This window comes from Rhinolophus hipposideros, assembly GCF_964194185.1.
Source record: "Rhinolophus hipposideros genome assembly, chromosome: 9".
Taxonomy (NCBI): domain Eukaryota; kingdom Metazoa; phylum Chordata; class Mammalia; order Chiroptera; family Rhinolophidae; genus Rhinolophus; species Rhinolophus hipposideros.
The window spans coordinates 17,812,918-17,827,792 of NC_138055.1; the positions used below are offsets into that span (position 1 = coordinate 17,812,918).

General features: G+C 38.7%; 1 protein-coding gene across 1 annotated transcript in view; it reads right to left on the reverse strand.

The window, feature by feature from the left end:
• The window catches only part of UTP20 (UTP20 small subunit processome component), a 91,285-nt gene that overhangs the window by 55,648 nt on the left and 20,762 nt on the right, over positions 1–14,875 (reverse strand). Inside the window, exons 13-22 of the mRNA XM_081060393.1 lie at positions 14,678–14,830; positions 14,449–14,537; positions 12,934–13,039; positions 11,517–11,667; positions 10,795–10,857; positions 9,033–9,191; positions 7,890–7,966; positions 6,339–6,418; positions 5,843–6,086; positions 1,729–1,914 (exon numbers count right to left, since the gene is read on the reverse strand). Coding sequence (XP_080916519.1) covers positions 1,729–1,914; positions 5,843–6,086; positions 6,339–6,418; positions 7,890–7,966; positions 9,033–9,191; positions 10,795–10,857; positions 11,517–11,667; positions 12,934–13,039; positions 14,449–14,537; positions 14,678–14,830 — 1,308 coding nt within the window. The remainder of the gene's footprint in view (positions 1–1,728; positions 1,915–5,842; positions 6,087–6,338; positions 6,419–7,889; positions 7,967–9,032; positions 9,192–10,794; positions 10,858–11,516; positions 11,668–12,933; positions 13,040–14,448; positions 14,538–14,677; positions 14,831–14,875) is intronic.

Consider the following 14,875-nt stretch of genomic DNA (forward strand, 5'->3'; position numbering starts at 1 on the left):
GTCTATCAATTTATTCACATTTTCAACCATGTGTATGTTAGCAACAGTCTAGGTTTTACAGGGGACAGAAGAATTAATTCAGGGGACAAAAGAATTAATTCAGACATGGAACTTCTACTTAAAGGGTTCCTGATTTTCATGGAAGATCTATAAAAAATTAGTATCAAGGCAAGGAGTAGCACCATGACAGAGGTCTAGATGGCTGTTATGAAAGTTTGAAGTTGAGTGAGATGACTTTCCTTTTAAAAGACAGGAAAGCCTTCGTGAGGAGGAATTGTGCCTTGAAGTAGGAACAGGATCTCAGCTGGCAGAAAAGAGGCAAGGACATTGTAGAAGGAGGGAAGGGCACTGAAAAGTTCAGGGGTAAGAAAGGAAGAGGCATGACTGGAAAAATAGGTTATTTATTCAACAAACACACATGAGGACTAATCTCTTACTGGCTTTTATGTCTGAAAGATATGAAGAAGAAAACAGCAATCTTTGTCTTGGAGGAAGCAGTGGGGGGTAGGATGTTCAGAGTTGTGAGAAGGTAGAAGCAGAGAAGGAACTAGTCTGCATGAAGTGTAGTAACGATCTTTGTTGCCCATGCACTTTATACACTATTTCCATTGGCTGGCAAATCCTTCCCTGCCCGAGCTGCTGGCAAACTTTCGTCTTTCAGCTTCAAAGGTGCCTTCTACCTATTAAAAGCCTTTCTTTTGTGATAGAATTAAGTCTTTTATTGTTATTTTTTTTTACTGTGGTCCCATAACACCTTTAAAAATATTTCCTGTATAAAAATATTTCACATTAGATCATGCTTCCTGCATTGCAGAGGCTAGGTACCATCCATCTTTGTAACCCAGCACTTAGCAAAAGGCACTCAATACAGCTGCTGATGGATGAACTAATAAATGGCTTGTGGAAAACACTCAACAAAGGGGACTATCAGATTGAGATCTCAAGCGTTACAGTAACACAGTAGCAGCAGATCCACTGGATCTCTGACACACAAATTCAGACGAGTAAACTGGAGTCACTTTTTTTCCCCTCTTCTTCCGCCTCCCTCCCCCACTCTGGTTCAAGCCATTGTTTCTCAGTCTAGTTGTGTAGGACACAGCTCCCTGGCCCAAGTGGGAATCGTACCGGTGACCTCAGTGTTAGGAGCATGGCACTCCAACCACCTGAGCCACCCACCGGCCCTGGAGTAACTTCTAAAAGCATGATCACTTCTTCTTTTTCTAAGGTTTCTAACAATTTAGGTAAATGAATTACCCAGAAAATAGGAAATATGTTTCTTATTTAAATATAACAGCACGGGGGGGAAAAAGTAACCAGGAGATAAGTCAAAAGGCAAAGTAAAAGTGCTGACACGCTTATTTATAAGAGAAAAGATGTTCCATTACGTGTTCCCTTAGCACACAAACATAATGCCACGGTGCCATGAAAAGTAGATGACAGAGGTCAAAGGGCATGTTATCGCTCAGGGCTCCAGCCCGCTCATGCGTAAACAGGAGCTATGATGAGATCAGCCCAAGTCCAAGACTGTGGCGAAAACCAAAAAACTTAGAAGACCGACAGTTTTCTTTGGGCTATAAAAGAAAACCCCAGGAAGATACAGCATTTATGTAAGTAATTATGTGAGCAGTTCATTCTGTCCGGGTCCATTTCCCATTAAGGCCAGAACAGGCTGCTTCCCATTCTTCTAAGAACTGTGGATTTGAGATCTACCTGCAAGGCTGTACTTACTTTGCCGCAGCTCTTCTCGTCTTTTTCTTCGGTGAAGTTTCATCTTGGGGCACCCCCTCCTCCTCTACCTCTTCATCGTCTCCAGCTGCAGGGTCTTCTTCTATGTCCTCTGCTGCCCCACCTCTGCCTTTCCTCCGCAGATCCTGGCTTGGAGCAACCTGCAGATCTGCTGGGTAATACTCATTGCTACAGAGGAAAGAGAGGGACAGAAGACAGGTGAAGCTGAGATGCCCTAATTCTGTTCGTGACAAATGTTCACGTCCAGTTCACAGAATCGCACATTAGAGACATCAGAGGTGTCCCAGTCAAGCGTCTTCCACAGCATCCTGCTCCTGTCGTCTGCCCGCCCTTCTGAAGTGCCTTATGGCCAAGTCAGTCACTAACTGGAGAAGACTGACCATTCCATCGTTACACTGTCGAAAATATTTGAAATGTCTACTCTGGACTGAAATGAAATCAGCCTCCCGGTCTCTGGAAACACAACGGGTGGAGGCAGGTGTAGGGGTGGGTTATATTAAATAATGAAAGTACAACATTAAGACTGTTATACTTGTTCACAAAACTACTGAATAAATCACGTGGCCTGATATTGAAAAAATAAAAAAAAAAAAAGACCATGTTGGTCACGTTCCACCAGATACATTCTACTTTGTCACTGTCCTTTCAAAAATATGGTGCTGTAACAAAATTCAGTCCTCTATGTATGCATGGTCTGATAAGACAGATGGAACTATCAAATCCATTGCTTCTGTGGGCAGTCACAACATGACACAGGCAGAAACTGAATGTCCAGGCAATAACCAGTAATCCTTTATGTTTATCTCCTCTAAATTAAGCATGTGCAGTTAGTATCCTCATTTGTTCTTACTGAATTCCATTCCTTTAATTTTGGTCTCTTGTTGCAGGTAACTAACATTATCTTGAAGGCTGTCACTGTCATTCTCTGCATTCTTTTTGTGTCACTTTAACAATTATTATTTTGTTGTCGCTTTTGTGCATGGCACTGGGTAGGATGTAAAGAAATTGATCAGACATTAAACCCCTGGTAAAATAGCATGTTTAGGATAGCACACTACCAACATACCTGGAAGAAATTCCAGATTAATACACTAAAGTACAACTGGAGGACTGAGGCGCTACCATATTCAACTTTGTGTTCTCACCTAGCAGGATCTAGCACTTACTAAAACATTTTAAAAATGGATGAATAAATGAAATAAGCAAAGTAGCCCTGCCACTTACAAACTGTACCATCATCAATTTAATAATATTTGTATTATACTCTCAATATTCAATGAACCACGTGACATATTTTTAACCTTTATCTCTATGTACAGCATGCTCACTCAGTCATTTATTAAATAAGATAATTCACACAAAGCACTTACAAGTGTCTACACAGCAAGTCTCATTCATTAAGCACCACCATCACCTGTTACTGGGATGTTTTTGCGATTGTTAGTCATTCAGTCCTGCTTCTGATTTAATTCTTCTCAGAGAATGTTTACAAGGGATTCACAAATTAGTTCTAATATTAAATTACTTTAAACATATGTAGAAATATAACTTTCTAGCCAAAAATAAAAATAAAAAGCCCATTATATATTTCAAAGCCAGAATTAAAGGTGACATTTGGGTTTTCCATTAGTTTGGATCACCTATAAAAGTATTAATTATAGGTAATCAGTGTCAACTAGTCTTAATTTAAACATTTTTTAAAATTGTGTATCTTTAGTCTCTTAAGTCTTCTTAAAACTCAGAGACCCACTTCCTGTCACAGGCTCTTCTCTCTATCCCCACCCTCACAGTATCTTGTACTATTAGAGGAAGGTCTTTATCCTTAGGTTAAGGGGTAATCGATTTCTTCCTTGAAGGAAAAACAGAAAATTAACAAGGTAGGAAATTCATATCCTACTAACACCATTAATACCAGCTGGCATATGCATAGGCACTTGCGATGCACAAAACAACTGACAGATACTATTTTACTTGATCATCAAAACAAGGCGAGGAAGATAAGTATCACTGTTCTCATTCTATCAATAAAGACTAAAGAGTTATGCGAAAAAGAGAAAATCATTACTCTTCCACCATACCATCCACTGACCTGCCTGCATCTTTGCGTGTAACCTTTCCCAGAATGAATTATTCATACAAACCTTTTCGCTTATGCATGGGATCCTATCTCCTCTTACCTACTCAAAGGCATGGATCTAGCAATTTTATCCCCTCTCTTGCATTACCAATTTTTCCTTTCCTTCTGCAACGTTCACATCAGCGTTACATACGTACCTGCTTCTTCGATATTAAATAGCAACCCCAACAACAGCTCCCTCTTGGGTCCCACATCTCCCTCCACCCATGTCTGCTTCTTTTTCATAAGAACTGTTCATATTTGTTTTTGCCATTTCTCTTCTCCATTATCTCTTAAACCCATTTTAATCAGGCTTTCATCCCAGCCAGATTAACCAAATAACTCATGTGAAGGTCACTTCCAAAGCCAATGGTCATTCTTAGTCTTCATTTGATTGATGTTTCAGACACATTTGATGCAATTGATCAACTCCCTCCTTGAAGTCTTTCTTCAAGGAGTACTAAGTAGTCTTGGTTCTTCTATCACTCTTTTCTGGCCTCCTTTGCTGGCTCCTTATCTCCCAAACTCTAAATATTGCTGTCGGTCCTTGGAAATCTTCTTTCTTTACATTTATACTCCCAGGTGTGATTTAATTCCGTCCCATAATTTAAAAGACTATCTACCATCTATATACTAATGAGTCTGAAATGTATTATCTTTACACCAAACCTTTCTCTGGGACTTAAAGCTCCAAATTCAAGTGCTTACTTGAATCTCTACTTCAACGTCTATTTAGTATCCCAAACTTAACACGTCTAAAGATGAATCCTTGACCTTCCCCACAACTGCAAACTTCTGCATTTCTCCCAATCTCAGTAAATGGTAACTCTCTTCTTCCAGTTACTCAGTTCAAACCCTCAGGGACATTCTTGATGCCTCCCCTGTCTCCTTCCTGCACCCCTCTCGCCACATCTGACCTGTTGGCCAATCCAGCAGGCTAACCTAATTGCAATTCTTCAAAAATATATCGTATTGAATTGAAATCCTTCAAAAACTATCCAGAATTCAACTACTTCTCATTATCTGCACTACTACAACCTCGTTTCTTGCCTGGCTTTTTGCAATCTCCTCCTAAGTGTCTACTCTCTAGTCTCTCTACCTACTCTCACCCTTCCATCCTACAGTCTATTCTCAACATTGCAGCCAGAAAACTCCTTGAGAAAACTGAAGTCGTGTCACCCCGATCTTTAAACCTTCCAACGGCTTCCCACTTCACTGACAGGAAAAACCCAAGTCCTTCCTATCACTTAAAGGCCTACACAACTTGGTCTCCTGTTAACTTTCTGCCCTGGTCTCCAACTATTTTCTTCCAGGATTAGTGTGGTAGCCACTCAGACTTCCTTGTTGTTCCATGAACAATCCTAGTATGTTGTGGTTCCTAGCCTGCTTAATTTAATGCCATAGCATTTTCCCATGTAACGAAATAGTATTGTTAATCTACATTTATTCATTAATTAGTAATGTTCTACACACCACATCCTACACTTTTAGAGTCTTAAAGCAATCTCTCACGCAGCATATCTTTTCGAAACAGAACAACACTCCAGAAAGTTCTTGTTATTTTTTTGAGAGTACATTCCTCAGCATCATGGGAAACATTCAAGAGGCTCAAAACAGAGTGGCTTGGGTTGAGTTACTGGAAAATACTTTTAAACCCCTGGCAGACAATGTAACAATGAACAACAGGGCAAGAAATAGCAAGGTCTTTCTACATTGAGCTAACTCAATATGGCCTTTCTTATGTTGTAACCTGGATTTTTTTATTAATGCCATTTGTGTGCTGATTAAATTCACGTAAAATTAAGTGGTGAACCAAACTAGTTTAGTTGTTAGCTGACAGAGTTAGTGCTTTATACATGTGCCAATCATTTGAAAACACAACAGAAGCAAAAAGAACTCAGCCAATTTTGGAGCTTAACATTTTGTACCTTCTCTTTCTCATACCCTACCAGAAACACATTCCTAGAAGAGAACACTTACTTGATAAACCTCAAGAAAAGTGGGGAAAGCTCCCTGGACCGTGGCTCTACCCTTTCTGGGAATTTTGCGAGAGCTCGCCAGAGCAAAAATCGAAAATTGGTGTGGTCCAGTCTTTCTTGACAATGGGTTTTCAATGTTAACTGCTTAGAAAAAAGAGCTCCAACATCTCCTTCCTGACTCTGCTCCCAATTTTCATCTCCAATGGACTTCTCCTCATTTCTTATGTCATTTTGTAGTTCTCTCTCTGAAAGAAAAAGTAGTCATCAATCAATCAATCAATCAATCACTAGGGAAATGTTAACATGGGTCCTATGTGTTTCCTCAAGTAAGGGCATTTCTTTCACTAGTGATATAGGGAATAATAAACCATATCCAAAGGTTATCACAGACAGTACATTTCTCATTTCTGTTTCCCAATTTCATGTGTAATTAAGCAGCAAAAATTAAACAGTTAAACAACCACTTTTCTTCCCAGCCCCCCATACCCCTTACATACCAGCATGTGTAGCTGCTTTATCCAGATGTTCATAGTAGACTTTCCAAAATTTCTTATTTTCCATTTCATGTGCATGAGAACTAAGAGAAAAGATTACAAATAAAATAGATGACATGATTCTTATTTTGAGATATTTCACAGAAAAAAAAAAGAGTGAAAGGACATAACTAAAATGTTAATTAAGTTATCCCTGAATGTGCAATAACTTTTATACTTTTCTGTATTTTTCAAAATGCCTGTACCAGGCACAAGCTATTTTTATTGTCATAAAGTACTAAAGTATGTTTTTAAATACCTAAGTAGATTCCTATGAGACTATTTTTTAAGGTACAATAATGGAAATGGGCAATGGGGTATGAGATATGTTCCAGTAAGGGACGGAGAAGCCTGTTTAGAGAGAAAATTCAGTTTGTTCAAAGCTAACTTTAAAATGTTATTTTTTTTTTCCTCTACCAAATTCAAATATACTTAACACAAAGGCAAAATAAATATTGACTAACTACATGAAACATGGCTTCCAGAACTTAAGAGAAACTAGATCAATCATATAATTTGATATCCTAGCAACAGTATCCTTAAATTATTTATATTCTTTCTGTCATTAATTTTCTAAGAATATGCATAAACTTTACATAAGACATGAACCATATATGTTGCTGACTATATGTAAAAACGAAACCAATTTTTAGACAGAAAGATGTACTCAACAGGAAGACAGCCCAGCCAGCTCTGGAGGAACATTTGAAAGGCCCTCGGGCACTGAAGAGCTAACAATTTGAATAGTGGGCTGCTGCTAACACATGTCAGATTCTTCCTTAAGTGCAATGAACAAAATTATGAAGTTGATGTTAGAAGGCCTTGATTTCAGCATACTGGTTTTTGATGGCTTTGAAAGGCAGTTAAACAGCAGACAAAGTGATTCCACATTGGGAAAGGATTTATTTATTCTGCTTCTATCAAATAAGAACTAATCGTTAGGATTTTGAGGGGCCACACATTATGTATATTTCCAATCCAACAAAAGCCAGAGTAGACCATCTGAAGAACAAACGTCTGCAAAAGGACAGGTTTCTACACATGAGGTGCAACGCAAGTATTTTCTATGTGATTATTAAGGTCCTATTTAGAGCTAAAGGGACTTTGGATAATAGATAGCAAGGGTTTTAAAGTCCTCATTTTAAAATTAAAGTTTGGCTCAATGACACTATATCTATCTATCTATCTATCTATCTATCTATAATCCAATTATTATACCATTATTTGTTACTGAAAAAAATTCAACACAGATGTATCATATAAAGTAAAAGGAGAGGGTCTTCCAAAGTTATTTCAAAGTACAAAGAAACATACACATAATAGTTTAACTATTGAGAAATTTGGCATCAGAGAGAAAAATTGATGTTTCTTTTTCCTTCACATTGTCCCCAAAAGGATTTAAGGTAGCTATAAATACTGCACACACCCATTATACACCTAGAAGGGGTATAAGACTGAGTCCATCCTTCTGCAGTAGTTAAAACATAATAGCCTCATCCATTTACCCATGCTTACCTTATGAGTTCAATAACAGGATCCCAGAGAGCACTGAAGTTAACATATAACATGCCTAATAAATAACGAAGCGGCACCTGCAATTACAGACGAGTTTAGTACATGGGTAATGAACAGCACCGAAATGTGAATATCCCACCTCAGGCAATCGGAGGTTTGGAAAGAAGCTTGTACTTTAAGGAGAAAGTTATAGGTATCAATCCAAAATTCAGTGACTAGTAATTTTCCAACTCTCCCCAAAATGTCACTTGCTATTTAACACAGAAGAATCAACTAAAGCAAACACATTATTCAAACTCACTCCAGATGTTTATGCTCAGGATATGTTTGGATAAACAGATTTGACTCAGGATTCAATTCCCTCCTAACAAATGCTGCTATCACCTTAGAAGACAAAACCTGAATAGTAATCAGTAAAGCACAGATGCCAAAGACCCAAGAAAGTATGCTGTGAATGGCAGCTGCGGCTTCACAAGCAGATGTCTGAGCTCTGTAAACTATGCATTAAAGGAGCTCTGTGCAGAGGGTCTAAAGTTTTCTCAGCGCCTCTTGCAACCAGTCATTACTAGCATCCCCATTGTGTAGAATGGTAGTTGTGTTATTATTTGGGGGTGGGGTGTTTGTAACTATTTTAGCAGCAGAGCCACTTCTGCCAAGTAAACATAACCAATAGAAGACACCGATACACAAAGCAGGGCATGAACAGAACTGCTCTGACTGAAAGGAGAATGCCTCCACATGGCCTTCCTCCCAAAGGAATCCATGATGTATCTTCAAGGGTCACAGACAGAAAACCGTTGATACAAAAGGTAAAGGGCTGACGTCCTGCGGCAGTGAACACACTGGAGAATATATCAGGCTTTGAACTTGATGTTGAGTCCTCCTGTTGCCACTTACTATCTACCATCACATACTACACACATACTCAGGTGAAAGTGGATAGTGAATTATTTCTACTGTTGAAACAGCCGGCAGAGCTATTTAACTCAAAGCATCTAAGAGAACTAAGGATTTACGTAGTTTAAAAAAAAATTTTTTTTTTTTGGTGACCGCTTGGTATGTTTCTCTTTCCAAAAGCCAACCAAACAGATCTTAAAGCATCAATTAAGAAAAAACCAACAACAAAAACCCAGTGTTTTATACCTCCTGTAGCGGCCCCTCAGGGACTGCAGTCTGCACCACATCATGTCTTAGTTTTCTCAAGTGAAGAAGCTTCTCTCTGTAATCATTCACAGTTGCTGGAACAAGTTCTGCCTGGCGCAATATAGCAAAGGCAGATGGACGCTCTGAGAGCCCGTCATCCTGAACGACCAGAGAAAACCAAGGAGGCATGTCATTGTTTTGATTTTCCAAAAAAGCATTAAATGAATGTGACCAAAGGTCTAAAACATAAAAACTGGGATATGCTAATGCTTTAGGTTAAATAAACAACACATTTTTGGGGGTAAATGATTCATTTGTCCTCATACCATTTACTTTCCAGTAGATAATTTAGGTTTAATATCTAGTATAGAAATGACAAGAACAAAACAAACAAGTTCATTCTCAAAATGACTCAAATAGGGATTGGCAACAACTGTCGAAATAAAGAAAATGTACATGGACTTGTATATATATTTTTTCACTGTATAATTCTACCTCTAGTAGAAGTAATTTCTACATCAAGAAGTAATAATTTGCATTACGAAATATTTCCCTATATAAAGATAGCTATGTAAGGATGGTCCTGAAATATTACTATAAATCCTGAAAAACTGTAACCAATCCACGTAAGTATCCATAAATAGGGAATTGGTTAAATAAGATATATATGTTTTTATTAAATTTATAGTTTTTATTAAATTTATTGGGGTGACAATGGTTAGTCAAGTTATGTAGGCTTCAGGTGTACAATTCTATAATACATCATCTATATATCACATTGTGTGTTCACCACTGAGAGTCAGTTCTCCTTCCATCACCATATATTTGATCCCCTTTACCCTCTTCTACCATCCCCACCTCCCTCTTACTCTCCGGTAACCACTAAACTGTTGTCTGTGTCTATGAGTTTTTGTTTCCTTGCTTGTTTGTCTTGATATTTTAATCAGTGGACTGCTATTCAAACTTCAAAAAAAAAATGAGGAAGGGCTGGCCCAGTGGCTCAGAGGGTTGGAGCTCCATGCTCCTAACTCCGAGGGCTGCCGGTTGGATTCCCACATGGGCCAGTGGGCTCTCAACCACAAAATTGCCAGTTCAACCCCTCGAGTCCCACAAGGGATGGTGGGCTCTGGCCCCTGCAACTAAGACTGAACACAGCACCATGAGCTGAGCTGCCGCTGAGCTCCTAGATGGCTCAGTTGATTGGAGCGTGTCCTCTCAACCACAAGGTTGCCGGTTTGACTCCCTCCAAGGGATGGTGGGCTGCGCCCCCTGCAACTAGCAACGGCAACTGGACCTGGAGCTGAGCTGCGCCCTCCACAACTAAGACTGAAAGGACAGCAACTTGAAGCTGAACGGCACCTTCCACGACTAAGATTGAAAGGACAACAACTTTACTTGGAAAAAAAGTCCTGGAAGTACACAGTGTTCCCCAATAAAGCCCTGTTCCCCTTCCCCAATAAAATCTTAAAAAAAAAAATGAGGAAGAACTAGAGATACGGAAAATGATATGGAAAAACCTTCATAACACTATTTGTTTAAATTATGTGTGTGTTTACAAAAGTCTGAAAGAATATTCACCAATTATCTGTGGATTTTCAGTGGTGGCCTTGGTCGGGGGCAGTAGTAAGAATTAAAAAACAAAATTCAATTTTTATGACATATTTATAGTGTTTGAATTTTCTGCAAAATTATCATTTTGAAAATTTTAAAAAATTAACATATTACATTTAAAAAGCTATCCAAACTGAATAGTTAAAAATACCTCCATTAGTTCCGGAAGTCGAACCTCAAAGTGGTTTAGGATCCTTATTGTCAAGAGCCGAATCTAGAGAAAGCAAAAGGCATGTTTCAAACCCCAAAGTTTAAACATAAGAAGAAACTGATTAATAGTGAGATCTAAGTTTTATAGAATTGTGAAAACTATACTACTTTTCAGAGTAACACATGTTTATTCTATCTCTTATTTCATATTCAACACCAACCCCTCACTCAAATGGTACCTGGAACACTTAATGACCAGATTAAACTGAGAAGGTAAGGTTGCCCATAAAACTATGTTGTTTCTTTGAACTGTAACACTATAAGTATTTCTGTAAATAAGTGCAAAGAATCTGATTAAGCTTGCAATTCCATTGAAATTAGTGATTTTTATTTCTAAATAACGTATTCATGTATTTCTCTACAGCTGAATGAGCAGCAGAATCGCTCAGACGGCTTTAAAAAACCATGCAGATTTTTCAATTCCACCCTACTCACACTGAATCAGAATTTTGCGGGGTTAGGGACCCAAAATTTATGTTTTTATTAAGTTTCCCAATGAGATCGGCTGCAACCAGATTGTAGGTCAGTCTTCAGGAATCACTACTTTAAAAAGAAATCACCCCACAGCAGCATTTTCTGATTAAGGTGTTCTGACAGCCACTGGTAATACATATATAGAAACAAAGAATGAGAGATAGAGAGCACACCACAGAACCGTATTACCTTGGTTATGCCAGTTGAAATGTTTGGTTGTAACTTGGGAAATAATTCCATTAAAGCTTCCTCAGAAAGTGGCCCTTTGCAGCCACATAAGGATAATCTCTGATAATAGAGATCAGCCAACAGCAACACAGATGGCTCCACAGGAAACGTTCTGCAACAAGATATTTATTAGACCCAAACTGCATCACACACTCCACAGTATGAAGAATCAAGGCCTAGCAACAGTGAGTGACGTGCTCAAGGACATACAGCTAGCAAGAGGCAGAGGCAGGATGAGACTATGCTATTTTGATTAAAACCCAATGCTGTCTCTTCAATCCATATAGTTGTGAGTAACAATGACACGAGGAGGGAGATGTAATATTCACTGAGTGTTCTCCATGTGCCAGACACTGAGCTAGTGAGGGAAGCAGTACAGAGGAGGATACAGGATCTGAGGTATGGCAGCCCCACCATTCATCAGCAGTGTCAGCCTGGGCAAGTTGCTTAACCTCTACATGCCATCCTCCTTCAACAAACATTTACTGAGTGTCTACTGTGTGCCAATGTCTTTTATAGACACTGGATATAGCAATAAATAAAAGACAAAGTTTCTATTCTCCTGAAGCTTGTATTCTAATAGGAGACGGTAGCCAGTAAGTACCTAAACAAATATATAATCTGTATGACAGTGATGAATGTGATGGAGGAAAGTAAATCAGGGAAAGGAGGCTAGACTGAGAGACTGGGCTGTATAGGTAGAGGGGGAGGGAAAGGTGGGTAAAGAGCAGTGCTATTTAATATGGGAGTGGTAAATGGTTAAAGTAAAGAATTCTAACTGGTCTCCCTTATTCCCCTTCAGTCGCTTCTCAACACAGCAGCCAGGGTGATCCTATTTAGGCCTAAGTCACTCCCCTGCCCTAAATCTCCTGTCCCCTTTCACTGGGAATAAAAGCCAAGGCCCTATAACAGCCAGAGGTCATACACTGCCTGCCATCCCCACCTTTGTGTTGTCTCCTACTACCCATTCCTCGCTCTGCTCAGCCAAAATAGTTATTTGCTGCTGAAGCCAGCACCCCCCTCCCAGTGTTGGCATTCGTGTCTCCTTGGGGTCTGGAATAAGAGTGCCCAAGGTCAACACTGTCCTATGTTATGGTTGGGAGTAGTCAGCATTATTTACCCTTTACATTCTACACCACTAGTTCACACACACAGTGAAACACCCCTTTACAAAGATGAATCTATTTTGAAAGACCATGTCAAAAAATGTACTTGTTTTAATTGGAGGATGAAAATCATGATAAAATCTCCTATGTGAATAACAGTTCAGGTAGAAAATAGATCAAAACACAACTTTTATTATGTCCAAGACTTCACAAAAACAGAAACTTTTATATTTTATTCACTATTAAGTTAAATGGAAGGTGTGTTTACTCACAATACTAAATTCTTCACACGTTCCACAGGAACTAGCTGAAGTAATTCAGAAGATTCTTCCAAACTTAGCAGAGTATTTATAGCTTGACAAAGAACAAATAAATTTCCTAAGGGCAGAAAACATAAGAAACCACATTACTTATTTCTTTGACACAAAGACTATCAGACATTTAACACTTGCTATTTATGCAAACTTCTTAAATTTGACCCTTCTAAAGAATTACCTGTCAAATGTTAGAATATAATAGAAAAGAATTAAAAAGAGAAGGTTCCAAGTCTTATTTTAACTTTCTTAAAAGAAAAATATATTCAGAATTAGAAAATAAAAATGTATGTGTTATAACTGAAAGTAAGGAAGAAGTTCAATGGTTCCACTGACTGGCATTATCAAAATTAGAACTTTTGAGTAAAGCTAAGAAATTATCTTTGTATAAAACTCATGTTGATTTTCTCTCCGATTTATAAGGAACCACATATCCAATGGCTCCAACCTATAATCCACTCAATTAGTATTATTTATATATTCATTTAATCCAAGACCAGATGTTGGCAAACTATGGCCTGCAAGTCAGATCTTGTAGGTTGTCTGTTTTTATATATGTGGCTGACAACCTACGAATGTTTAACGTTTTTAAAGGATGGTTTAAAACAAAAACCGACCAAACAAAAATAATATACCACAAAGACTGAATGTGGCCCATAAAACTTAAAATATTTACTAACTAGTTCTTTACATAATAATTTTGTCAACCCTCCGCTCTAGACTTGAGAACTTCCTATAAGGGTAGAAATGTCCTATACGTGGGCCAATATGTAGCCACAGTCCAGTATGGTAGCCAGTAGTCACATGTGGCTACACAGAATCTAGCACATTAATATTTAAATGAATGAATGGCTACTATACATGTGTTGGGGAAAAAATACTGTGCTACAATAAAACATAAAACCTACTTTTAAACTGCCATTCTCTGGCTCATGGGGGGAGATAACACAAGTATTCAACAAGAAATAATGTTTTCGGCGGGGCAGCCTAATTCTGCCTCGAACAGTCATGAAGGCCTTCCTAGAAGGGTTGTGCTTGAGCTGCATTTTGAAAGGTCAGTAAGAGTTCACCAAATGATAAAGACCTAGAAAGAACTCAAAAAGAAGGAACCCATGTGCAAGAGCAGCCAGAGGATTGAAAAAGAGTCTCTTGCTCATACGCAGGGGGTAGACTGGCGTGGGAGCCAGGGAACGAGACATAAGCTGGGGCCCCAGAAGGAGGGTGCCTTATTTGTTTGACCACGGCATCCTTTTGCTACTTTACCTTCAGATTCAGCTTATGTTCAAGTCGCCCGGAACCGGTCACCACATTACGAGGCACAACCTTCTTAGCCTCTTTTTTCCGTATTTATCATACAGGGGGTTATGCCAGAACACAATGCTGGAACTATTTTCTGGTAGTCTAGGAGTTTACAATTACTTTGGCTGTGCCAAAAAAAAAAAGAATAGAGAACAAATGGGAATTGTGACTGACCTTTTCCAAAGTTCCCTCTGTCAACAGTCGTAAAGAGTGACTCCGTGAAGCATGTGACTTGTGGTATCACCTTCTCCTTCTCAAGAGGTCTGTCCAAAAAGTAGGGAGAAACAGGGAAAAGTTCAAACTGGCATTCAATGGCTTTTTCATGGAAGAGCAAGGAACAGCTACTAAAAGTTTTAACCAGAATGCTAAGTACCTCTTTCAAAGCAACACTGTATTTTCTCACCTAATATGAGGTAACACGACAAGGGCTGCCCAAGACTGTGAAAGGAAAGTCGTATCTTTATTTGGGGGTAACCGAATGATAGATAAAAGATGGTCCAATATTGGGACCTGTTCCTTTCCTCCCTTGGATCTGGTCTTCTGCCTTAGATAGGATCTGAAAGAAGAAAAGGTAAGTGTTTTAAATAGAAGAGAATACGAT